The sequence below is a fragment of the Balaenoptera physalus genome (assembly GCF_965194825.1).
Source record: "Balaenoptera physalus genome assembly, chromosome: 15".
NCBI lineage: Eukaryota > Metazoa > Chordata > Mammalia > Artiodactyla > Balaenopteridae > Balaenoptera > Balaenoptera physalus.
Genome location: NC_138894.1, coordinates 43,802,871 through 43,830,173, shown reverse-complemented (window position 1 = coordinate 43,830,173; position 27,303 = coordinate 43,802,871). Strand labels below are relative to the sequence as shown.

Below are 27,303 nucleotides of genomic sequence, written 5' to 3'. Positions count from 1 at the left end.
TGTAAAGAACATTTCATCCAAAAGCAGCAAAATACGCATTCTTTTAAATGCACATGGAACACTCTCCAGGACAGATCATATGCTAGGCCACAAAATAAGTCTCAAAAGGGACTTCCCTGGTGGCGCAATTGTTAAGAATCTGCCTGCCAATGCAGGGGACACGGCTTCAAGCCCTGGCTCAGGAAGATTCCCACATGCCGTGGAGCAACTAAGCCCGTGTGCCACAACTACTGAGCCTGTGCTCTAGAGCCCACGAGCCACAAGTACTGAGCTCACGTGCCACAACTACTGAAGCCTGTGTGCCTAGAACCCGTGCTCAGCAGCAGGAGAAGCCACTGCACCACAACAAAGAGTAGCCTCCACTCATCACAACTAGACAAAGCCCACACGCAGCAACAAAGACCCAATGCAGCGAAAAATAATTAAATAGATAAATTTGTTTTAAAAAAGTCTCAATAAATTTAAGAAGATTGAAATCATATCAAGCATCTTTTCCAACCACAAGGCTATGTGACTAGAAATCAACTCCAAGAAGAAAAAATTCAAAAACACAAACATGTGGAGTCCAAACAACATGCTACTAAACAACCAATGGGTCACTGAAGAAATGAAAGAGGAAATTTAAGAAATACCTAGAAACAAATAAAAACATAAACATAACAATCCAAGATCTATGAGATGCAGTAAAAGCAATTCTAAGAGGGAAGTTTATAGCAATACAAGCCTACTTCAGTAAACAGAAAAATCACAAATAAATAATCTAAACTTCTACCTAAAGTAACTAGAAAAAGAAGAAAAAGCAAAACCCAAACTTAGTAGAAGGCAAGAAATAATAAAGATCAGAGCGGAAATAAATAAAACAGAGACTTAAAAAACAATTGAAAAGATCAATGAAACTAAGAGCTGGTTATTTCAAAAGATAAATAAAATTGATAAACCTGTAGCCAGACTCATCAAGAAAAAGAGGACCCAAATAAATAAAATCGGAAATGAAAGAGAAGTTACAACTGACACCGCAGATACAAAGGATAAAAGATTACTACGAACAATTATACACCAATAAAATGGACAACCCAGAAGAAATGCATAAATTCCTAGAAACATACAATCTCTCAAAACTGAAACAGGAGGAAACAGAAAATGTGAAAAGACTGATTACCAGTAATGAAATCAAATAATTAAAAAAAAAAAACTCCCAACATACAGAAGTCCAGGACCAGATGGCTTCACAGGTGAATTCTGTCAAACATCTAAAGAAGAGTTAACACCTATCCTTCTCAAACTACTCCAAAAGGGATGCTACCAAACTCATTCTACAAAGCCAGCATTACCTTGATATCAAAATCAAAGACACGACAAAAAAGAAAATTACAGGCCAGTACTCCTGATGAACATAGATGCATGAATCCTCAACAAAATATTAACAAACCGAATTCAATAATACATTAAAAGGATCATAAAATATGATCAAGTGGGATTTAACCCAAGGGTGCAAGGATGGATCAATATCCGCAAATCAATCAATATGATAGACCACATTAACAAACTGAAGAATAAAAATCATATGATCGTCTCAATAGATGCAGAAAAAGCTTTGAAAAAATTCAACATATATTTATGAGAAAAACTACCAACAAAGCTGATATAATGGGAAAATACCTCAACATAATAAAGCCATATATGACAAATCTACAGCCAACATCATACTCAACAGTGAAAGGCTGAAAGCATTTCCTTAAGATCAGCAACAAGACAAGGATGTCCATTCTTGCCACTTTTATTCCACATAATATTGGAAGTCCTAGCCACAGCAATCAGACAAGAAATAGAAATAAAAGAAATCCAAACTGGAAAAGAAAAAGTAAAACTGTCACTATTGGCAGAATACATGATACTATATATAGAAAATCCTAAAGAAGCTACCAAGAAACTATCAGAACTAGTAAATGACTTCAGTAAAATTACAGGATACAAAATTAATAAACAGAAGTCTATTGTGTTTCTGTACACTAACAATGAACCATCAGAAAGAGAAATGAAGAAAACCATCCCATTTACAACTGCATCAAAAAGAATAAAATACCTAGGAATCAATCTAACCAAGGAGGTAAAAGCCTTGTACTTGGGAAACTATAAGGCACTGATGAAAGAAACTGAAGATGACACAAACAAATGGAAAGATATACTGTACTCATGGATTGGGAGAATTAATAGTTAAAGTGACCATACTACCCAAGGTGATCTACAGATTCAGTGCCATCCCTATCAAAATACCAATGGCATTTTTCACAGAACTAGAGCAAATAATTCTAAAATTTGTATGGAAACACAGACAACCCCAAATAGCCAAAACAATCTTGAGAAAGAAAAACAAAGCTGGAAGTATCATGCTCCCTGATTTCAAACTATACTATAAAACTATAGTAATCAAAACAGAAATGGTACCGGCACAAAAACAGACACATAGATGAATGAAACAGAATAGAGAGCCCAGAAATAAACCCATGCTTACATGGTCAAATAATCTATGACAACGGAGGCAAAAATATACAACAGGGAAAGGGGCCCCTTCAATAAGTGGTGCTGGGAAAAATGGACAACTACATGCAAAAGAATCTAACTGGACTATTTTCTCATACCATATACAAAAATAAACTCAAAATGGATTGGAGACTTAAATGTAAGACCTGAGGCCATAAAACTCCTAGAAGAAATATAGGCAGTAACCTCTTTGACATCGATCTTAGCAAATTTTTTTTTTTTTGATCTGTCTCCTCAGGCAAGGGAAACAAAAGCAAAAATAAACAAATGGGATTACATCAAACTAGAAAGCTTTTGCACAGCAAAGAAACTATCAATAAAACCAAAAGTCAGCCTACTAAACAGGAGAAGATATTTGCAGATAATATAACCAATAAAGGGTTAATATCCAAAATACACAAAGAACTCATACAACTCAACATCAAAAAAACAAACAACTCAATTCAAAAATGGGCAGAGGACCTGAATAGACATTTTTCCAAAGAAGACATACAGATGGTCAACAGACACATGGAAAGATGATCACTAATTATCAGGGAAATGCAAATTAAAAATCACAGTTGAGATACCACCTCACACCTGTCAGAATGGCTGCTACTAAAAAGACAACAAATAGCAAATTAAAAGTCTTGGTCAGGATGTGGAGAAAAGGGAACCCTGGTGAACTGTTGCTGAGATAAATTGGTACAGCCACTATGGAAAGCAGTATGGAGGTTCGTCAAAAAAGTAAAAATAGAACTGCCATAGAATCCAGCAATTCCACTTCTAGGTATTTACCTGAAGAAAAACACTAATTCTAAAAGATATATGCACACCAATATTCACTGCAGCATTATTTACAACAGCCAAGATAAGGAAGCAACCTAAGTGTCCATCAATAGATGAATGGCTAAATAAGATGTGGTATATATACACAATGGAATATGACTCAGCCATAAAAAAGAAATGAAATCTTGCTATCTGCAACATCGATGGATCTAGAAGATATTATGCTAAGTGAAATAAGTCAGACAAAGACAAATACTGTATGCTCCAACTTACATGTGGAATCTATAAAACAAAACAAACAAACAAAGCAAAAGGAAAACAGACTCACAGATACAGAGAATAAACAAATGGTTGTCAGAGAGAAGGGGAGTTGGGGGGTTGACAAAATAGGTGAAGGTGATTAAGAGGCACAAGCCTCCAGTTATAATATAAATAAGTCATGGGGATGTAATATACAGCATAAGGAATATTGTCAATAATATTGTAATAATTTTGTACGGGGACAGACAGTTACTTGACTTACTGTGGTGATCATTTCATAACATATGCAAATGTCAAATCATTATATAGTACACCTGAAACTAACATACTATTGTACATTAACTACTTAACTTTTTTTGTAATTACAAAATAAAAAATGAAACATTAGTAACGTTGACCATCTTTTCACGTGCTTATTGGTCATTTGTATATCTTCTTCAGAGAAATGTCTATGCAAGTCCTGTGCCCAATTTTTAATTGTGTTGTTTGTTTCTTATTGGTGAGTTTCACATTGATTCTTAGAACTATTAGGAATGTATAATTCTGAAAAATCACTACTGTAAGAGAAATGTATTTACATATATCTAAGCGAAGAATTAAATACAACCCAGGACAATAGAATGTATATGAAAAGAAAAGAATACCATAGGCTCATCAAAGATTATTGGTCAGAAATCTATAATAAATCAAACTAGAAGTATTTCTTTTACTTTTGACCTGACTATAACTAATTTCAAGATCAGATATTACCTGAGAGATTTCCTGTTGATATACTGTAAAATGTTCCTTGCTGATCTGTGGGAGGTAGAATGAAGGTATGACTTCAGTGTCCACAAAGTCCAATCCCCATGTTTTTGTGAAGAAGTCAGATTCTCTTTTTGCTAATCTAGGATCATTTAATGCTGCTGGGAGATTTACTTTGGAATGATATATAGTCCATCTATGTTGATCTGTAACTAGAGATGGGGCAACACATAAACTATTTGAATCACCTGCAAAAAGTAAACAAGAGAACTCTGTAAAGTAAGTTTTATGTTTGAAAGCACATTCTAGAAAAATAAAAATGCTTAGATTATACAAAGCAACTAAACTCTCCCTTCTATAGCAAATGCCTTAAACTTCAGCTTTCAGCATCAACTGCCAAGGGGAGGAAAAACATGTACAAGATAAAGGATATGCAGAATTTGAGGGCTGTAGTTGAAGGGTGGGGGGAAAAAAATCTTTCATTAATTTCTTTCCTTAATGTACAATTTATCTTTTTTCAACATCAAAACTCTTCTACCTTCTATTGTATGTCTTCTATCCTTTAATACTCCAGGTTTTTTCCACAGGTAGGCCTTTTTTCTATTGTTTTATGGCAGACACACCTGGTTCCAATATCCTTTTTTTCAGCTTATAATTAGATAACCAAAATGCTGCTGTGACATTAACCATAGAGGAGAGAAAAATATACAGTCGGTTCTCGTTATTCACAGTTTTGTTCTATAAAGTCACTGGAACATTTAATAAGCAAATACTGAACCTTTGCTCCTATGGGAAATACAGAGTTATGTTCCTGCAAATCTCTGGAACTTTCATCATCCAATCAATATATAATCTTGTTTTGTGTGTGTTTCTGTTTAAAGATATCTTATTTAACATATATTGTTCATTCATTAACATTGAACTCATGGCTAACACCACTATAACTCACACCTGAATGAAGTTTATGCAACATATGTATTTTCCTCATAAGACACAATAGCCTTCCTGGGCTTAAAGCACTTCATTACAACATTTGGAAACCATTTTGAACAGCAAAATCATCAACAAAAATACAAAAAAAATGTGGCACTAAATAGACCACAAAAGGGACATGTGTTTACAGCATGAAAGCTAACATATGTGCCACAAGTATTGATTTAGGGGTTACAACTAAATTTTAGGAATTAAGCAAATTTGCAAATATAGAATCGGCAAATAATGAGGACTGACTGTACTATGTTTAACTGAAGAGCTTTCAATCTGTACCCTCATTTTCAAAACTTTTTTTTTCAGTTTATATAAGTGACTTCATTTATGGAAATGTATGAAAAGAACTATATTCCAATTTCTTAATCAACTTATTTCCAAATTATGTCTTTAGTTTTCACATCGTAAAATTTACTCTTTTGAGTTAAGTATATGATATCTGACAATTTAAAGATAAAACAAATCCTCAATAAAATTCCTCAAAAAAAAAAAAAAAGGCATTACCTGTGGGCTCCTTGGGACACACATCTGGCAGTGACTGCACAGGTCGAATGTGTTTTGCCGGGTCTACCTCTTTTTTAAAGAAAACATCACTGCTGCTTCCTTGAGGCACTGGTGAAGAACTGTGGCTTGAAGCCATTGCATAAAATCACCACTCAACTGAAAATGAGCAACAAATAATCATCAAGACACTTAACACAAATCAAAACTCATCTGTAAGTACTATGCATGTCACAAATTTTCTTTCAAAAACAGACACATTATTTAAAATCCCTCAAGGTGTAAGTACATAATTTGAATACTCACTATTAATTGTGGGAGTCATTCACTATATTTAGTTTGCTAAGAAAGTTATTTGTCCTTGTTTAAAAAGTATTCTCCTCAAAGTGAAATATCCTTATTTAGTCTTTTATCCAAAGTGAAAATAGATACCAAAAGTGTAACCAATATATATTAAAAATGAAAACATTCCATTCATTCAGCAAGTATATAATAATTACACATCATAGCAAAATGGGTTAAGTGCATGGGTTTTTGAAATCTGACTGTCTGGGCTCATACCCCAGCTTCATTTACCAGCAATATAACCTTGAGGAAATTTGCTTAATCTTTGTGTGTTTTACTTCATGTGTAAAAATGAAGATGAAAAAAGATCCCATCTCACAAACATTTTGTAAGAATTAAAGGAATGGATGTATGTAAAGCATTTAAAACAATGCCTGCCTCAAAGTTAGTGTTCATAAATGAACACTAGTTATCATTATGTTTACAATTACTATGTGACTGTCACTATATTAAATGTTTATAAAAGAAGTATCATTCTTCAAGGTACTTGCAATTACACTAGGTAATCAAAAAAATCAAAACCCTAAACAAAACACAAGTTAATCTACGTCTACACTTTTTAACAAGTAAGAAAAGAATTTGTGGGGCCAAGACAACATAATAAAGGCTACAATGTCAGGTAGCACTTTACAAATGAAGCAGTACATAACCTGGATAATGAAGAACATGTATTATTTTACTATCGGAGGGTAGAAACTCATATTGCTGATCATATCAACCAAACAGCAGACATTCAATAAATACTTTTTAATGAAGGAATAAATAAATGAACATAAACAGAAGCTTATAGCTGAAAAGGAACTTAGAGATCACCTAGTCTAAGTTCCCTGATACTAGAGATAAGTATAACAAGGCCCAAAAGGATTAGGTGGTTTACAAAGATACAGGTGGTTTAACAAGTTTTTTAAAAAGCCAATTTAGGAAACCTGGTGAATAGAAAAGTACGAGTAAGAAATAAAAGGAGAGATATAAGGCTAGGACTGGTGACAAAAAAGTCATCCCCTCTAACTCCTCTATAGTTTGATGGAAAGCTAAAAATTACATTTCCCAGACTTCTTGTATACCTGTCTCAGTCCTTCTAACACAAAGGAAACACATCCAATTACACCATTCACTGAGACCATAAGAAACAAGCTGCTAAGAAAAGAACAAAGATAAATAACTTCCTCAAAGTTCCGGAACAGAAAGCAAAAAACAGCATGAACAAAGGTTAAGGGACATGGAATAATCATAAGACTATGCGGAAACTGACTTGGTTGGAGTGAAATGTTTGCTGACAAAAATGCTGACAAAAGTACTGACAAATAAATCATATTTACACACACACACACACACACACACACAAAGACAGTATGGTCGAACTACAGGAGCCAGTAGAGGTTTGGGGGAAAAGAGTACTATGATGAAAATATCCAGGAAAATTAATCAGGGTATTGGTTTGAAAGCCATCACCGGCCCATTGCATTTATATCCATATATATTAAGTGTACAGTTGTTTCTGTATAAAAGCATTTGCATATTTAAGAAGAAGAAACATTTAAGAATGTTTCCTAAGGATAGGAAACATTGATAACACAGAAGCCTGTACATTCAGTGCTTGGTAAAGACAATTCTACATGTGACATTAAGTCTGTTTAACTTTTTTGTTAATTTCATCAAATAAAATGGCTAAAATAAACACATTTTGACACTTAAAGAAGTAGGCTACAAATATATGGAAAATGTGTTCATGTCGAACACCCACTGCTTGATATCAGGTAAATTAAACATTGATTCCGACAATAGCACACTACAATTTCAATGTATTCTATTTACCATCATGTTGTTTTACCAGCAAAAATAAAGCTTAATTGACATCTTAGGAATCTAGAAATACTTGGGGAGATGGGGACTTGTGGAAAAACATTTCTAGACTCCTATAAGTTACTTCTATATCTGGGTGGGGAAATTAAAATGGCTTATTTACTCCTTAAAGATTCTGAATTGGGAAAGATGCACAAGTTTTCTGTTTTTTTCTTCTACACCCCTCCTAATTCTTATGAAAAGAGGGACAATCTCTAGCTATAAAGGGATTATGTACAATTAGGGTACTGCCTACATGGGTGAGCCCCAATTTCTATCCATCTGACTCTCAAATCCTCTCACCATCCTGTGTTTATTAAGATGATCTCCCCACAGTAAGAACCAAACTTTGTATTAATAACCACATAACACGTATGATGCAGATACTTGGTAAGTGCAATCATTGGTAATAAAACATGGCAGATTTATTCACAAAGCATGGATGTACAAACAAATAAGCAAATCTACATGGCCTCTAAACCAAACAATTTCAGCAAAGAAATAATCTTTCATAAGAAAGTTTTAGTGTAAGTGAAGAATAGTTTGTCTACCCAGAAAAAAACAAAAAAACAAAAACAGAATACAGGAAAAAGGAAAGCTCTCAGCACTAAATGTAGGCAACCCCTGATTTTTAACACTTCCACTTGTAACTACCATCTAGATACAAATTGGGCATTTGACCAGTGGTCACCAATAATGAGAATCTATAAATAGATCCACCCTTCTTCACATGGTAATCTTCTCATAATTATATCATTACCATACTCAAATATTTTCTCTTGAAGTCTTCTTTGGTTTCTTACACTTAGTCGCTGTTTATTTCTATTTTTGCACCAATCATACTGAAATTTTGGTTTTCATATAGGTCTTTCCTATTAGACTGTGAACTTCTTGATGTTTCCATTTTCCTGTGTATTCTACATGCCTAACACAGTTCCTGGCACACAGAAAATATATTATAAATATTCTATAGATGAATGAAATGGGTAGTATGTAGAACAGATCAGAAGAGAGAAACATTAGTTAGACAACTACCAATAATCCTTGAGTGAGTAGATAGAAGCATGGGTCTGGGCTGATGAAGAAAGGAATAAACAGACTAATTCGTTCCAAAAGAAAAAAACTGCAAGGATGTGTAAATCAGAAACATTTGATTTTCTTTCTTGTAGCTCAAAATATCTTTTTATGCTAAAAGTTTAGTTAAGAGCTTCTATTTAAAAGGCCTAGAAGCACTGTCACTCCAGAAGCAATGAGCATACCAAATGCTCAGACCCTGGTTTCTAAACACCATTCCCCACAAAGAAACAATGGTTCTTTAAAGAAATAGTTGACTCCAAACCTGAAGCACAGAAAGAACAATTTGATCATGAGAACACTAGTGTCAGAAAGCAAGGAAATGCCCTAAGACCAGTAGGATCTATCAAAAGGGCCGAGAACCAAGTTAAAGGGGCTCCCACTGACCACATTTAGGACAAGTTGAGTGCTCAAAAAAAAAAAAAAAAACCCTGAGTGTAACATATTGAACAAATACAAAATAATGAATCTATAGTGTTACTTGGGGGGAGGGGGATGAAAAGGGGGTGGAGTGGGAGAGAGGAAAGGAAATCTCTTATTTATAGAAGAATGCCAGTAAATGTGAAGAAAAGACTGATATAGAAAATCACCATTTTGTAACCCCCAATGTAAAAATCAATTTAGGAAAAAATCATCAATGTATGCTAAAGCTATTAGGTGAAAGGCTGTTCAGAAACAGAAAATTCACCTAGTGCCAAAGTATTACCTCACAGACTACTTTGCAATGCAAAGGGGAAAAGGTATCTCTAAAATGGAAAGATCTGGCTGTCACCACCTTAATTAACTAAGTCATCAAACTTGGCATCATTCAGAATAATAAGACAACTTGATATTATGTGATTCATGAAATAACAATATGAAATAAACATCATCGCCTATGAAGCATTCTCACCAAAAATGTTTAACCCAATCTAATCAAGCCTCTAGACCAAGGGTTAAGCCTTTTGTCCTGTGGATTCCTTTGGCAGTCTGGTAAAGTCTACAGAACCTTTGCCAGAATAATGTTTATAATGCATAAAATACATAAGATTACAATGGACAATTATACTGAAATATAGCTGTCAAACTATCTTCTTAAATTTTAATACAGTAATATTTTTGCTTCTTGATTATGCAAATTTATCCTAATTTCTAAGCAATAAATAAGCATAAATATTTTGAGATTAAATTTAATATGATATGAAAACATCTGAAATTTCTCTTGGTGACAAAGTTATAGGTAGTGCTAATACCCCTGTGAAAGGTTTCTTACATTCACAATTAAAGGAAATGCTAAAATTCAGTTAAGGTATGGCTGCTCAACCATGGCACCACTGACATTGACATTCTGATCTAGATAATTCTCCCCCTGTACATTGTAGGACCCTTAGATGCATCCTTAGCCTCTATCCACTTGATGCCAATAGCAGCCTCGCACCCAGTTGTGATAACCAAAAATGTCTTCAGACAAAGCCAAACGTCCCTATGTGGGGGAAGAGAGGAGAGAGGACAAAAATCACCTCAGTTGAGAACCACTGAATTAAAATAAAGATGTAATTTTTTCCCCATCCAAAGTTCAGACTCCCTGTATTCTATTCACAGACCCTATAGAGTATGTGAACTGAAGGTTAACTACCTTTGCTCTAGACCTACCTTCCAGTCTAAGAAAACAGAGGGGAATAGGATAGTGAGATTTAAACCACAACATGGGGAAACAAACAGAGAATGAGACACTCTACAAGAAAACTGGCCTGGAACTTAGATGAATGTCATTTTTAAAAGCTGGGGAAGTATTCTATATTAAAATAAATAAAGAGACAACAACTAAAGGCAATACGCAAGCCTTGACAGGATGCTGGTTAAAAAAGAAAAAAATGCCTCTAATACACTCTTGGAACAATTGGGAAATTTTGAATATGGATTGGATGTTATATGAGATTTTGGAATTATTATTAATTTTCTTAAGTGTATTGATGGTATTGAGATTATGGGAAAATGTCCTTATACTCAGGACATGAACAATAAAGTATTCAGGAATGAAACATGATGCCACCTACAACTTACTTTCAAATGATTCGGCAAAAAATACACACAGATAAACAAATACAGCAAAATGTTAAAAATGGTTTATCTAAGTCAAGTACATATGACTCTAACATATTCTATTCTTTCACTTTTCTGTATGTTTTGTAGTCTTCACAATAAAAAGTTGGGGGAAAGAAACTATATTTTTCAAACATTAAATAGATAAATAATGCAAAATATAAATATCAGAGAGAAGGAAAAATATTAAATTTGTAACTGTTAATCTGCCTGAAGATGGCATTCTTGTACAACTTCAAATATGGAGGAAAGAAAATCAATAAATTTCAATCAAGTTTTAATGCTGCAGAAGAATATCATATATAGAAACTAATTCCTCAGAAGCTGAATGAGAAGGCAGCTGAGACGGACATTTACCACAGGCATTACCCAGATACTGTGTAGAAATCTCTTCCCTTGCTTCTACACCATAAAATTATCTGCTTACAGAGAACAATGATATTACAAAATCATTTACAGCCAACTCTGAACTACCTATGAAATCGCCTATTACAGGTAAAGTAATAGCAAAAGTCTATTTTTTCACCCTCTACCAAAGTGGTTAACACAGATATACTAACTAATCATTTTACTTCCCTTCTATTCTTCACAAGTGATACCCTACTTTATAATATACTCTACTTTATAAAACCTAAACTTGCCTGCCCTCTATCGACCTTCTATCATAATGTGGTCCTCTAACTGGTCTCTCTGCTTTCAGTCTAGACCATTCTGCACATTGCTTTAGGATTAACCTTATAGAATGTTTTCATTCTGTCATACTTCAGCTCAAAAACCTTTGCTTTCATTTGGAAAGTTATTCATTACTTTCCAAACAAGTGCCAAGTTTTACAAGCTGGTACTCAAGGATTTCCACAATCTGATGTTTACCTTCCTTTCTAGCCTGATTTCCTATTACCCATGGATAATCTCTATTCTGGATAGGGTGGTCTAATTGTCCCTCTAATCCATCACACTATCAAGGCTTCCTTGGCTTTGTTAAGGCTGTGTCCTTCCTAGAATATTCATACCATCCTTCTACCTATCCAATGCCCCTTCTTCCTTCAAAGGTCATTTCAAATTTCATTTCTAGATTACATATATTAAGAAAACAAATATACAAACACTCCAAAATATGAACAAAAATAACCTCAGCATTATTTTTAAGAGTGAAAAAGCTGAAGCAAACTCCTAAATAAGAAGGAATTGGTTATTTAATAAGCTATAGTATAGCAAATGGATTACACTGTCATTAAAAATAGGACTGCAGACTTCACATCCACTAGGATGGTTACTATCCAAAAAAACAAAAAACAAAACCAACCAACCAAACATCATCAACAACAACAAAAAGTGTTGGCAAGGATGTGGAGGTACTAGAAGCCTTATGCACTGTTGGTGGGAAGTAAAATGGTGCAGCCATTTCAGAAAACAGCATGGCAATTCCTCAAAAAAGTAAAACTAGAACTACCATATGATGCAGCCATTCCACTTCTGTGTATATACCCAAAAGAACCGAAAGCAGGGTCTTGAGGAGTCATTTGTACATCCATGTAATAGCAACATTATTCATAATAGCCAAGAGGTAGAAGCAACCCAAGTGTTCACTAACGGATGAATGGATAAACAAATGTGGTATATATGCACAATGGAGTATTATATTCAGCCTTAAAAAAAGAAGAAAATTCTGACATTTGCTATAGCATGGATGAACCTTGACAACGTTATGCTAAGTGAAATAGGCCAATCACAAAAAGACAAATACTGTATGATTCCACTTACATGAGGTACATAAGCAGTGAAATTCACTGAGACCGAAAGTAGAATGTGGTTGTCAGGGGCCAGGGGAGGGAAAACAGGGAGTTGTTGAATGGATTATACTTAAAAATGGTTAAGATGATAAATATTATCTTATACATATTTTTTACCACAATTAAAAATTTTTTGAAATACGATTGCAAAATATTTAATAACACAAAAATGTTTAACATATATTGTTAAGTGGAAACAGTTTTCAAAGTAGTATGTCAGTATGATCCCAATTTTCTAATTTAAAATAAGCATACATATTTCCAAAAAAAATATTGCACGGACATATACCACAATATTAACAATGGTTACCGCCAAATGACAAAATTATAAGAAATTTTTATTTGTTTCTGCTTTTTTGGAACTTTCCAAATGTTTTCCTATGAAAACTTATTACTTTATATGTATTAGTCAGGGTTCTCCAAAGAAACAGACCCAATAGGATATTTATAAGAGAGTTATTCAAGGAATTGGCTCACCACCCAGTTGTGGAGGCCAAGAAGTCCCACAGTCTGCCTTCTGCAAGCTGGAGAACGAGGAAAGCCAATGGTATAATTCAGTCCGAGGCCAAAGGCCTGAACTACAGGCGGCTGCTGGTATTAAGACCCGGAGTCCAAATGCCTAGAACCAAGAGCTCTGATGTATGAGGGCCAGATAATTCGAATGTCCCAGCTCAAGAGGAGAGAACAAATTCACCCTTCCTTTGCTTTTTTTGTTTTATTCAGGTCTTCAAAGGATTAGATGATGATGATGCCTGCTCACACTGGCAAGGGCAGATCTCTTTACTCAGTCTACTGAATTAAATGCTAATTTCATCAAGAAACACCCTCAAAGACACACTTAGAAATAATGTTTTACCATCAATAGTGGGCATCCCTTAGTCTAGCCAAGCTGACACTTAAGATTAACTATGACACTTTATTAATCAGGAACGATGCTATTATTAAACTGCAAAAGTTCAGTTTCAGCCTTATACCTACCTCCACTATGAATCTTTCTAATGACTATAACCCTCAGAAAACTAGCTTTCCTTTGAAGTTGGAATACTTACGATCTATATCTGCAATTTACAAACTTTTTTGATCCTGTATCCCAACAGTTAAAAAAATTTTAAGCAATCATCATTTACAAATTATATAGGGTACAACTGTATTAATGCAGGTAATATAAAATTGTGCTAAATGGAACTTTTTTAAAGATAGAGAGAAAAGGCTTTTAAAAATAATCTAGTTTATTAATTAATGGCAAAAAGTATCTTTTTACTCTATTTTTAATCGATAGCGATGTGATTTCACTATACCTCATTATTATTAAAAATCTTGATTTAAACTTTATGAAATGGTGATTCAAAGGTTTGGCTCTAAGTTCAATTTATTTTTATACCTGGCTTTTAATGCCTATTATAGAAAATTTAAAAAGATACTCACAAATGTATGTAGAAACAAATGGAAGAAATCACTGATCACACTTCCTAAACTCTCTGAGATTTTTAAAACAGGGTAGAAAACTCCAGTCTGGGTTTTTAAAGAGTTCATCATTTAACAAAATAACATAATGATGGAATATTTCTAAACATCTGTTTTCAAAACAGATTTACCATAGCTTGAGTGTTTCTAGAAGATCAACTACTATTATACATTTTTTTATTCATTATTTTAAAATAAAAACAAACAAAAACACCCTGTGGAAACAGAGTTAATGTGTGCGTCTGTCTGTCTGTCTCTCTGTGTTTTGTGTTTTGTGTCTGTGTGTTTCACTATCTGGTTAAATATTACTGTCAGTCACATGCCATTTCTGAAAAGATCAGCAAATTTGGAATGCTTTTTCTTATTAAAAAAAACACAAAACATACATAACATAGTCTTAAGTTTGACGGCTATTTTGAGTACTTTTATGTATGGAAGAGCTTGTACTAAGAGTAGGAGAACCCAACTCTGTGCTTTGTTTATTTGTGGTTCCATTGTTAGTATTCATCCAAGATGTGATTTCTCTTCAGGAATCATTTTAGGTTAATTAAACATTTTATAAGAGTTGGTTTAGTTAAAACTAGATAGCATAATTTGTAAACCCAATTAACTATTCATGTAAGGCTATTACATCACAAGGATGAACTAAGTGAAGGATACCACTCTTAAGCCCTTGAGCTTACTCATTTATCTGTAATTTGACTATCTGATAAATAAACATACAGACTGATTGAAGATGCTGGTATCAATCCTCATAATAAATATTAGTAAAGGTTCATTTCTTTTTTCTTTAGATAAAAAATGAATATTCCTTAAGCTGGGTGGAATCTTACAAAGGAGTTTAGACTTAATCCACAAGACTGTAGTGAGTCATTATAGACTTAAGACATGAGTGTTGAATAGATCACTCTAGGAGAGTATTAGTGAGGAGGGCCAAGTATAGAACCTAGGAGGACTCCAACATTTCTGAAGAAAGAAATGAAAGAAAGATATAAAGAAAAGCTTGTGATAAAGACGAGAAGGAACATCCAAGAAGGTGGGAGAAAAACCAGGGAAGAAAAATGAGCTCAGAATTGGCAAATAAAACACTAAGGAAAAAACCTCCTTTAGATTTGGAAATTAGGAAGTGACCACATCACATTGGGAAGCAATATCAAGTCCAATACAGGGGGTGGAAGCAGAATGCAGAGGTTAGAGTGAAATAGGTAAGGAAATTAACACACAATGGCTATTTTTTCAAGAGACTCAATTATGAGATTACAAAACAGAATATATAGTACAATCTCATTTTGATATAAAAACTTTATATAGCTATATATAATATATGAAAAGGTATACGACAAAATGTTAACGGTGGTTATATAATAGGCTTTTCCTGACCACAGTATCTAAGCACTTCCTCCCCTTACTCTATCCCCCATCCAACACACATATCCCTGTTATTCTCTACTAGTAGCATTATGGTTTGTGTACTTCATAGTACTTTCTCAAATTGTAACTATTTATTTACCTGCTTATTTCCTGTCTCTCTCTCTACATCATAAAATTATATTTGTTTCATTCATCTTCCTATACCACACCCAGCACAGATGAATGTTGGATGAATGAATGAATAAATGAATGACTCTCATGGAAAAAGAGGTAAGCACACACAAGCCACTAACAATGTCTCATATAAGTTCATGTGTATTCAAAACAATCTAAAAACCTAAGTCGAAAATACGCTACCTTGTTTGTATAACATTACCTAACTTTCTAATATTTGATTCTAGATTTCTACCTTTCCTGTAACACAGTATAATATATTGGTTAAGAAAACTGGCCATAAAGTGAGTTAGATCTCTGTCATTTATTAGTTGTGTGACCTCTGACAACTTTCTTACATTCCTCTCAGTTTCCTTGTTTATAAAATGGGACAGCAGCAGTGTCTTCCTCATAGGAATGTAGTAACATTTAAATGAAATATAATTTACATAATCTATGTACTTGGCACATAGTAGACATTCAATAAATAATTGCAACTACTACTATTTATCATTATAAACATCTTAAGCCTTAACATTTGGACTGTGCCGTACAAAGTTTTAAAATAAATTTAAACTTTAGGCTTCCAAGCCTCCTCTATTGGTGTCCCTTGCTTGAGTGTCCCTAGTTTGGGTTGGGTGGGGGGAAGCAAACCAATATGGGCATATATAATTTACTGTCAGAAAAGTAGTCAAAGCATAGAACAGTGGTCCTCAAAGCCATGCCAGTAAAAGGAAAGAAAAAAGAGTACTGGAAAATGATGATGAAGCTAGAATAAATAGTAGCCTAAAACAGAAGCAATTTTTGATAAAAACTGTGTTTGTGAGAGAGAAGAGGGATGATGAGGCAGAGAAGCTAAAAATAATGCTTTGGAAGACATTTGAATAAAGGTCAAAATTCAATCCATGGGAGTAGAGTGGATGAGATAAAAATTACAATCTCTGAGTTGGATGGGACTTTCAGAGATCATCTGGCTCAACTTTCTACCTAATATATGAATCCCTTCTACAAGGGGTCTTTCTGCCTCCACTTGAAAACATTCAGTAATAGAGAACTGACTACTTCAAAAGCAGATTATTACTACAAAACAACTATAATTGTTTTAGGAAAAAAATTCTCTCTTGTAGTAAACAGAATCCTGCTTCCCTGAATTTTGCATCACCGTTCCTAGTTCAATTACATTACAGAAATAATAGGGTAAATAATTCTAGTCGCAGGAAAGTAATATTACAAAGGAAGAAAGTGCAGAAAAAGAGGGCCGATGAGAGCTCAGAGCAAGGGGTGGGGCAAATACATGTAAGAGGTAAGGAAGAAAGCAATCAGAAAAACCATCCTACAGAAGCCAAGGGAGAAGTGTCCAGGAAGAAAGTGTGAAAAGTAGTGTCAACATTCTGCAGACAGAGAGGTCAAGAAGGTTATTAACTTCAGAAAGGATACTGGATTAGAACAGTCTTAGGACAGTGTTTGGGGCAGAAGCCATACCACAAGAGGTTAAGTAAGTGATGAAGTAACAAATGCAACAATATCAACATATTTTTGGTGATGAAAGAAAAGCGATTAGAGTTGAGCAAGAATTATTTAGGCCATGGGAGACTGGAGCACATTTATAGGCAAACAGCAAGAAATCAACTGAAGGGTGAGATTAAAAGAAACAAGAAAAAGTGGTGGAGAAAGGAGATGAGAGAGAAAGAAGAGTTAGAAACTCATGGGAATGGGATGGGGTGGAGAGGAGGAAGCAGAAAAAAAGATACAGAATCATACCCAGAGACTATGAGGCACATTGGGCTATGCCCCACTTTGAGAAAAACAGGACTTTGTCAGGCAGCAGTAAGAAAATGAACAAGCTGATCCAGAAACGTTGCCTTCCATCCTACTCTTCTGCCTAATGCCCTTATCCATGATGGGCAGGCAGATCAGCTGGGACTTAGGTGAACCTGGATTGCCTCACTCCTACCACTAGTTCTGAAAATTCTCTGAAGTCCTAAGATCAAGAGTGCAATGAAAATACGTTATCTATGAAATAAGGAAGGATGGCAGAGGAGAGGGAAGCAACAGAAAGACAATAATAAGATGAATTACATCATTACTAATATTTGACTAAATGCTACACGGTTCATAATTGCTTGCTTTATTCAGATTATTTTGTTGGTCTTCCTGACAACCTAGCAAGAAAAACATTTCTGAGTGAATCTGTGAATGAATGAATCATTGATCCCTATAATGTGGATAGAGAAATAGGTTCAAGAGTAACTTGGCTTCAAACCATTTAGCTACTTAGTTGTGAAGATGCGACTTGCATTCAGATCTTCTGATTCAAAATTCCATGCTTCTGTCACCAAACCACACTGCCTCTCCGAAGAGAGAAAAAAAACCCCAAAAACCTATGTTTTTCATTACTGCCTCCCATCCATTTCAGGCACCCAGTGCTCTACTTTTCTGTCTTCTTTTTCTCCTTATCAGATCAATTACTGATCCAATAACAATTATTTAGAAGAACAAGTCCATCTTGTTGGGGTTTTTTTTAAGATTTTTTTTGATGTGGACCATTTCTTTTAAAGCCTTTATTGAATTTGTTACAATATTGCTTCCGTTTTATGTTTTGGTTTTTTGGCCGTGAGGCATGTGGGATCTTAGCTCCCCAACCAGGGATCAAACCTGCACCCCCTGTGTTGAAAGATGAAGTCTTAATCACTGAACCGCCAGGGAAGTCCCCTATGTCCATCTTGTATTAAAAATAAATGATAGCTGGGCTTCCCTGGTGGCGCAGTGGTTGAGAATCTGCCTGCTAATGCAGGGGACACGGGTTCGAGCCCTGGTCTGGGAAGATCCCACATGCCGCGGAGCAACTAGGCCCGTGAGCCACAACTACTGAGCCTGCGCATCTGGAGCCTGTGCTCCGCAACAAAAAAGGCCGCGATAGTGAAGAGGCCCGCGCACCGCGATGAAGAGTGGCCCCCGCTTGCGGCAACTAGAGAAAGCCCTCGCACAGAAACGAAGACCCAACACAGCCAAAAATAAATATAAAAATAAATAAATAAATAAGATTATAATAAAAAAATAAAAATAAATGATAGCAATAATTAACATCTGATTGTGATCATTTCTTAAAGACTATTTTTTAGGGCAGTTTTAGGTTCAAATAATTTTATAAGACTGGAACTGCTAGAAAATTATTACTCAAGGAAAAAGACACTTTTCATCAGTATAATTTACTATTTTTGTTAACAAAAGGATAATTCCTGAGCTGCAATGAGGGATAAATACGCTACTATGGGCCATCAAGATGAGAAGACAAGTATTTATTTATATGATAGCATTAATTTGTTAGTATTTCTTGAAAGCCCAAATCTTTAGGTTTAAATTTTAGCTTCAGTATTAAGATAACTGTAAGCAATAATGTATATGATATACAATTTTTTAACATTTTAAGTACTTTAAAAATTACGATTAAACTAGATTGTCAGATGATAAATCTTATATAGTGAAGTAGTTTATTATTTGTGTCTTAGCTGTATGAAAGACGCTTAACTATACCATTTACCAGAAATTGGCTCTTAAAATTCCAAAAATGTGGCAAGTGCTTTTTTTTTTTTACTTATATTTCCCAACACATGTGCATGCTCACATACAGATGCACATACAACATACAGATGCACATAGAAACATTCAATAAGTAAAGGGAAAAATCACCTAAATAATAAGATCTTTTTAAAGCCCTCAGAATGTGTACTAACACTATACAGGTTTGTGATTTGTTAAAAATAGATCTAAATTCACCAAGTAAGCAAGATAACTTCATGATCAGTCTTCAGAATAGTTCTTAGAATTTAAAAATTGCCTATAAATAAAATGACTTACAGATCTCTTTGTTACTCACATCACTCTGTTACTGGTCAAGTCAGTCATACAATCAACTGGGTCATTCCATCACTGGATGACTTGAATAATTTTTTTTTTTTTATATAGCACGTTCTTATTAGTTATCATTTTATACACATCAGTGTATACATGTCAATCTCAACCTCCCAATTCATCACACCACCACCCCCACCCCCCACCGCTTTCCCCACTTGGTGTCCATACGTTTGTTCTCTACATCTGTCTCAATTTCTGTCCTGCAAACCGGTTCATCTGTACCATTTTTCTAGGTTCCACATATATGCGTTAATATACGATATTTGTTTTTCCTTTCTGACTTACTTCACTCTGTATGACAGTCTCTAGATCCATCCAGTCTCAACAAATGACCCAATTTCGTTCCTTTTTATGGCTGAGTAATATTCCATTGTATATATATACCACATCTTCTTTATCCATTCATCTGTCAATGGGCATTTAGGTTGCTTCCATGACCTGGCTACTGTAAATAGTGCTGCAATGAACACTGGGGTGCATGTGTCTTTTTGAATTACGGTTTTCTCTGGGTATATGCCCAGTAGTGGGATTGTTGGATCATATGGTAATTCTATTCTTAGTTTTTTAAGGAACCTCCATACTGTTCTCCATAGTGGCTGTATCAATTTACATTCCCACCAACAGTGCAAGAGGATTCTCTTTTCTCCACACCCTCTCCAGCATTTGTTGTTTGTAGATTTTCTGATGATGCCCATTCTAACTGGTGTGAGGTGATACCTCATTGTAGTTTTGATTTGCATTTCTCTAATAATTAGTGATGTTGAGCAGCTTTTCATGTGCTTCGTGGCCGTCTGTATGTCTTCTTTGGAGAAATGTCTATTTAGGTCTTCTGCCCATTTTTGGATTGGGTTGTCTGTTTTTTTAATATTGAGCTGCATGAGCTGTTTATATATTTTGGAGATTAATCCTTTGTCCATTGATTCGTTTGCAAATATTTTCTCCCATTCTGAGGGTTGTCTTTTCGTCTTGTTTATGGTTTCCTTTGCTGTGCAAAAGCTTTGAAGTTTCATTAGGTCCCATTTGTTTATTTTTGTTTTTATTTCCATTACTCTAGGAGGTGGATCAAAAAAGATCTGGCTATGATTTACTTGGTCAAGCAAGTGCTTCTTAAAATATGACATATTTGAGATATTTTAAATTACTATGATTAAAAAATAATCTCTACTAACTTCCATCACATCGATCTTTGGTTGGACATTACAGTGTGGGTTTTTTTTTCTTGCATATATCAGTATTTCTAAATTGGGGGAAACCAAGTTGAAGCTAAAGGAACACAGAAAATAAGAACAAAGTTGTGCTAATCTAATTTGCTTTTTCCTTACATTCCCATTTGACATGTATGAGACCCTGGGCCTTGTAGGAAACTCTGAATACAGGTGTTTCCTGAAGTTCCTTATTTACTTTTGATTTAGTGACAAGAAGGAACAGTAAGAGAGAAATTTGGCCAGAAGGATAAAAAGTATAAATATTTGTAATATTAAATTTACATATTTTTAAATGGCTATAAGTACTATTTCACGGGTGACATTCTTATCAGGAATAAAATCAGAAATATCCTCAAAAAACAACATAAATATATTTTAAAAATCTAGATGTTATTAAAAATAAAAACAATGTCTTTTTTCCCCAGCACTCATCAGAGACTTAATACACTAAAATAACATACTATAGCAGCCGCTGAAATTAATGAAGTGTTCACAGGCCTGGAACTGAATGATAAAACTGTACTGTGAAAAAAATCTGTCTCTAGCATGTAAAAAATTGAATGAAGTCAAAATATAACTTGGATGCTTTATTATACTCATTTAGGGCATTGATATTACTGTATTACTAGTGAAATTTTTGTCAAAGTGAATCAGATGAGAATACTGGTATTCTGTTCTTGGTGTCTTGACCAAAGATTAACAAATAAATCCTAAAATCACTCATTCAAAGTTACCGGAGGATACAAAAGTCTTAAATATGTAAACCAGTAGATACTTATTAACATGTCTACAAAAAGAGTAAATTTAAAAGAAAATCTGGGGGCTCCCCTGGTGGCGCAGTGGTTGAGAGTCTGCCTGCCAATGCAGGGGACACGGGTTCGAGCGCTGGTCTGGGAGGATCTCACATGCCGCGGAGCAGCTGGGCCCGTGAGCCACAATTACTGAGCCTGCGCGTCTGGAGCCTGTGTTCCGCAACAAGAGAGGCCGCGATAGTGAGAGGCCCATGCACCGCGATGAAGAGTGGCCCCCCCTTACCAAAACTAGAGAAGGCCCTTGCGCAGAAACGAAGACCCAACACAGCCATAAAACTAAATTAATTAATTAATTTAAAAAAAAAAAAAGAAAAAGAAAAACTGTATAATCGACCCTACCTTGAAAATAGTTGCTAAGAGAAAATTATATATTAATGTTTTCCTAAGAAGGACAAAAATGACACTAGGATTTATCCACTGTTTTGGGTTATCCCTGCCTTGCTTCTTTCTACAGTAAAAACAATCTAGTGTTAAGTCTATCTTTGTAAATAAAATACATTTTGTATCTAGATCCTTGAAGGGAAGGGTCTTCAAATAATCTAAACAAGTATGTACTCTATAAATGTTAAGTAATAATAAAGATGATGCTTTCAAGAAATTTTCTTTTTAGAGAAAATAAAGCAAAATAGCTAGAAACTCACCTGCAGTGAGTCACTAAGCGGTTCAAGAATGAAAATATTAAATGTTAGTCTGAGGTATAAAGTAAATAACTATAAAGTTTATTAGTACTATAAACCCAAACCAACAATAAATTAGCATTTTAATTAATTACTGCTTGATATTACCTCTATACCTCCTCTCCCCACTGTTTGGGTCTCTTAGCCCAGTTCTGCCTCACAAGCTTCTCCACTTAGCTTGGATCTCATGGTCAATTACTTCAACAGTCTCCCTTGCATGTTCAATTCTCTCCTCCCTCATCCATCTTCAATACAATCTGCCTTTGCTTTGTTCCTGGCTGCAGAACACTGCCAGAGAAAATTTATGTAAAACATGCAGATTATACATTTATGAGTTCCAATCTCAGATGAGGCTCTGCTCAGCAGTCCTTTCACTTATTTATCCTCAAGCACTTCTATTTCCCAATCCCCACAGTATTCATAACAAATTTTCATTACTCTCATGTCCCCTAGCTTACCTCCATCAATTTCATGCTCAAAAAGTAAATGTCTACCACATAGCAATAAAAGTCCTCAGATATGACTTCTTCCATCCATATCCAAACGTACCTAATTCTCACCTATACACAACTCCTAACTTTCTGAGGTACAGTATAGGTGTCTACTCTTTTCCAGAGTTAATCCCCCAACCTGCTGTTCTTTTTTTTTTTTCAGCATGTTATGCTTTATTATTTCAAGAAACGCAAAAATGCAACTGAAATGCAAAAAAAGATTTGTGCAGTGTATGGAGAAGGGGCTGTGACTGATCGAGCGTTGTCAAAAGTCAACCTGCTGTTCTTGATCTCATCTTTCTGCACTTTATCTGAGACCTTGTTCTATTAATTATTCTCTGACTCTATTGCCAATCTCATCAATCCATCAAAAAAATGTTCAAGTACTAAATTAAAGTTCTTTCCTTCAACTCTATCTATTCAAGCTACTTCTTCTTGCCTCCCCTTCACTGGCAAACCTCTATTTTCTCTCTGGTCTACCACCTTAGTAATCCACCTTCCATCTTCACCACTCACTTGGCTCTGGAAAAGGTGAGGAATGATCTGATTTCTAAATTCAATTGCTTATATTCAGTCTTCATCTAACCTGACCTCACTGCTCTCAAAAATCAATGAAGGTAATAAATGTAGATGGAATGAAAGAATTAGAAAAATCACCCTTTGTAACCCTCCAATGCAATGACTGATTCAAGCAAGGATCATTAATGGATGCTAAAACCATTAGTTTAAAAGACTGTTAGGAACAGGATATTTACATGGCAATGAAGTATCACACTATCAATTATGTATTAAATAGTAGAGATCTGTCAGTTCTCACCTTTACCAAGTGATCAAGATGGAATCACCAACAGGGGACAGCCTGACATTATCTATCTCCTGATGTGATAAAGTGGTAGGTATATATATCATCTGTGTGGTATTCTTGCCAGAAATATTCTACCAGAATCGAATCATAAAGAAACAGACTAATTCAGAATATGGAAGATACCTGAGGACAAATGCCTCTACTTTTCAAAAGATAAACCCAAGAAGAAAGGGAGACAGTGGGACTAGTCCAGATTGGGGGAGACTAAAGAGACATACAAGCCAAATGCAATGCATGAATCTTGACTGAATCTTGCATTAGAGGGAGAAAAAAAGCTATAATTTTGGGACAAATGGGAAAATTTAAGTATGGACTATATGTTGAATAATGTTATTGAGTAATTGTTGACATTCTTAGGTATCATAATGGTATTGTGGTTACGTGAGAGACTGTCCCTGTAACTGGGAGATGCATGCTTAAGTATTAGGAATGAAGCATCATAATATCTACATCCAAAAAAAAAAAAAAAAAATCTACATCCTGTTTTCAGGTTTGGCAAAGGGGTGTGTGTGTGGTGTCTGCGTGTGTGTATGGTGTGTGTGTGTGTGTGTGTGTGTTCGTTCTACTATTCTTTTGACTTTTCTGTGGGTTTAAAATTTTTCAATAATAATAATAATGCACCAATGAAGGCTTACTAAGAACTGAACATAAGTAGAAATGAGTCAGATAGATGAAGGGGAGAAAGGGTGTGATAAGGAGAACCCTTCAGGAATAGTGAACAGTAGTGCAAAGGCTTGGAGGGAAGAGAGAGCCTATTGCCAGAAACCACAAGTAATTCAATCTGTCTATTTTAGGGGAACAGGGAGTTGTGGAGAGTCACTAGGCTAGAGAGATAAGTTGGGAAAAGAACTTAAATGAATTTATAAATCTGTTAAAGGAATAAGAAATGTGGGTTTCATCATGAGGAAAGTCACAGAAATAATTTAAGCTGAGGAATGATATAATCAAATTTGCCCTTAAGAAAAATCACTGATTATAGCACTGAGAACGGATTGGAGAAGACTAATACTAGAAGAGACCAAATAGGAAACTTGTAATAATGTAGGTGAGAGATGACAGTAGCCTGAACTCAGATAATGGTATAGGAGACGGAGAAAACTGGATAGATTCAAGGTCTTTCTCCACTTCTAACCTCTTTTCAGTATTCCATACCCAAATTTGTAACTGCCTACTGGGCATCTTCACCTACAAGTCTCAGAGATACCTAAAATTCAATATATCCAAAACTTAAATTCATTATCTACCATCTTTATCCACCCTCCCCTACCTGCCAAAAACGTATTCCTTCTCTAGCTCAGTTAACAACACCATCTATGTAGTTTACCAAGCTAGAAACACTAGAGCCAACTTAACTCTCTGACCTCTCCACATTCTTCAATGTCTATATCAACTTGAACTGTCCTATGGATTCTACCTTTAAAATTCATCACAAATCCATCCCTTGCTCTCCATTCCAACTGACACTGCTATAGTTTAGGATTTTATTTAGCCAAATTGAAAAACAAAACAAAATAAAAACAAAACAAAACAAACAAGGGCACAAACTTTCTTGACATAACTATTATGATTTCAAAATTTTACTTTATTCACTCCTCATGAGAAAAACATCATAAAATATGATGAATTACCACAATATTCATATACAACCCTTAAAATATGAAGAAAGGCATGAATAGTAAATGAAGACAGAAGGAATTAGTCCCAGCAAGGTAACTGATCCAGATAACCATAGCTTACTCTTGATAAGGCTAAAACTTTTTGTATAAGGCACTTATGAAATTTTTAATTCTTAAATTATACATTTTTATGACTTTTCAAACAGCATATTTTGAAAACAAGGTAACCTTTTCTTTATAACTTAATTTCACCATTTTAATAATCAGTTTTATACTGTGTTGTAATAATGATACCCTCAGGTGCTACTGAAGGAAGTCAGTCTGCCCCTAGTTGGAAGAGCTCCAGATTTTGGTGATAATACTAGTTCTTTTACTAGTTTGTTAGCAATATATTCTTAGAACTTCTCTCTTCTCCCTAGAGAGGCTGTCAGCAGTTACTATTCTCTGCCTAGCTTTCTATATTCCTGCTTTGGCACCATCTAATTTGATTCTTCTGAAGCAAGTAACTCTTTTTTTATTAATTGAGGTATAATTGACATATAACATTAGTTTCAGGTACATTAACTAACTCATATAGTATTTTACAGTTGACATAGCATCTTAACACACATTACCTCATTTAATTCTCACAATAACTTTATAATACAGGAATTATCACTATTCCTACTTTATAGATGAGAAAACTGAGGCTCAGAAAGATTGAGTAATTTATCTAAAGTCATAAGGCTGGTAAATAGCAAAAGCGATTCCAACTTTTCAATCTTTTCTTCTTTCATCACCAAATTAAGCTTGTTATAAAGAAATTAGAGTCAAAAGGGGCCCATAAGAAAAAAAAAAAGATGAGATTCATGTACAAGCTTTGAATTTTTCTGCATCACAACATACACTATTAATTAATTAAACACTTCAGCTTACTTCTCTCCTTTCTTCGCAGTTGAAGCTACCAGGAAAAGAAATCTAGATAGAGAAAATACTATTTATCTATTTCCAATTTCAAAAACCTATGCACCAGTAACGAACAATTCAAAACATAATAGTTCAAATCTGCAGTAAAGTAAGGCTGTCATTTTCAGGAAAAAATTTTTTTACTTCAGATTTGAAGACAACTAAACAGACTAAAGAATATCTGCATTATGTCACAGATTTCCTTTTAATTTTCCCTCAACCGCCTCCCCCTGCAAAGAGAGAGAATTGCTAGAGGACCTAAAGTTTAATCTAACCCACCAAACAATGCCCACTGAAAATATTTTCCAATCTGGTGGGAGTCAAGAACATTTGCTCAGGCCCTTACCAGAATCACACAAACCACAGGATTAGAACATTACTGATATGTAGGGTCAGATAATTCTTTGTTGTGTGTGGGGGGTAGGGTGGAGTAGGACATGTCCTGTGCATCCTAGGATATTTAGCAATAGCACCCTACCCTCAGTTGTGACAATGAAAAATGTCTTCAGACACTGCCAAACGTTCCTTAGAGGGCAAAACTGTCCCTATTTGAGTACCACTGGTTTAGATGTTAGGGTCCTGGGTCTTTGAAAAAGGAGGCCTCCAACCAGCCCTGTATAATTTTTAAAAATTAATTTTGTTTTTAAAATTTGGAGTTTTAAAGATAAGATGGTAATAGTACAAGAAGATAGCTAAATAATATATATGCCATCCTCCTTTAGGTTAAAGCATTTTAGAGGATTTTGTAACATGAATCGCATCTACTGTCACCTCTTCCCCTCCATCCCAAAGTTGGGGAATGTCCAGTTCTCTCCCTACTCTGCTAGTAAAATGTCAAATACTTACATACATAT

The 27,303-nt window shown here is 34.8% G+C and overlaps 1 protein-coding gene across 10 annotated transcripts in view; it reads right to left on the bottom strand.

Moving 5' to 3' along the window:
- VPS54 (VPS54 subunit of GARP complex) overlaps positions 1-27,303 on the bottom strand; it is a 132,594-nt gene that overhangs the window by 64,351 nt on the left and 40,940 nt on the right. For 6 of the 10 annotated variants that reach the window (XR_014253951.1, XM_082426555.1, XM_082426556.1 and 3 more), the window contains 2 exons: positions 5,806-5,961; positions 4,321-4,562 (listed from right to left, as the gene is read on the bottom strand). Coding sequence is in view for 9 of the 10 variants with exons in the window: in XM_082426555.1 (XP_082282681.1) it covers positions 4,321-4,562; positions 5,806-5,941 (378 nt within the window). In the remaining variant the exon portion in view is untranslated. Of the gene's footprint in view, positions 1-4,320; positions 4,563-5,805; positions 5,962-6,108; positions 20,094-20,123; positions 26,398-27,303 lie in introns of those variants that run through there. The other 4 variants (XM_082426558.1, XM_082426560.1, XM_082426561.1 and 1 more) reach the window with 4 other exon arrangements.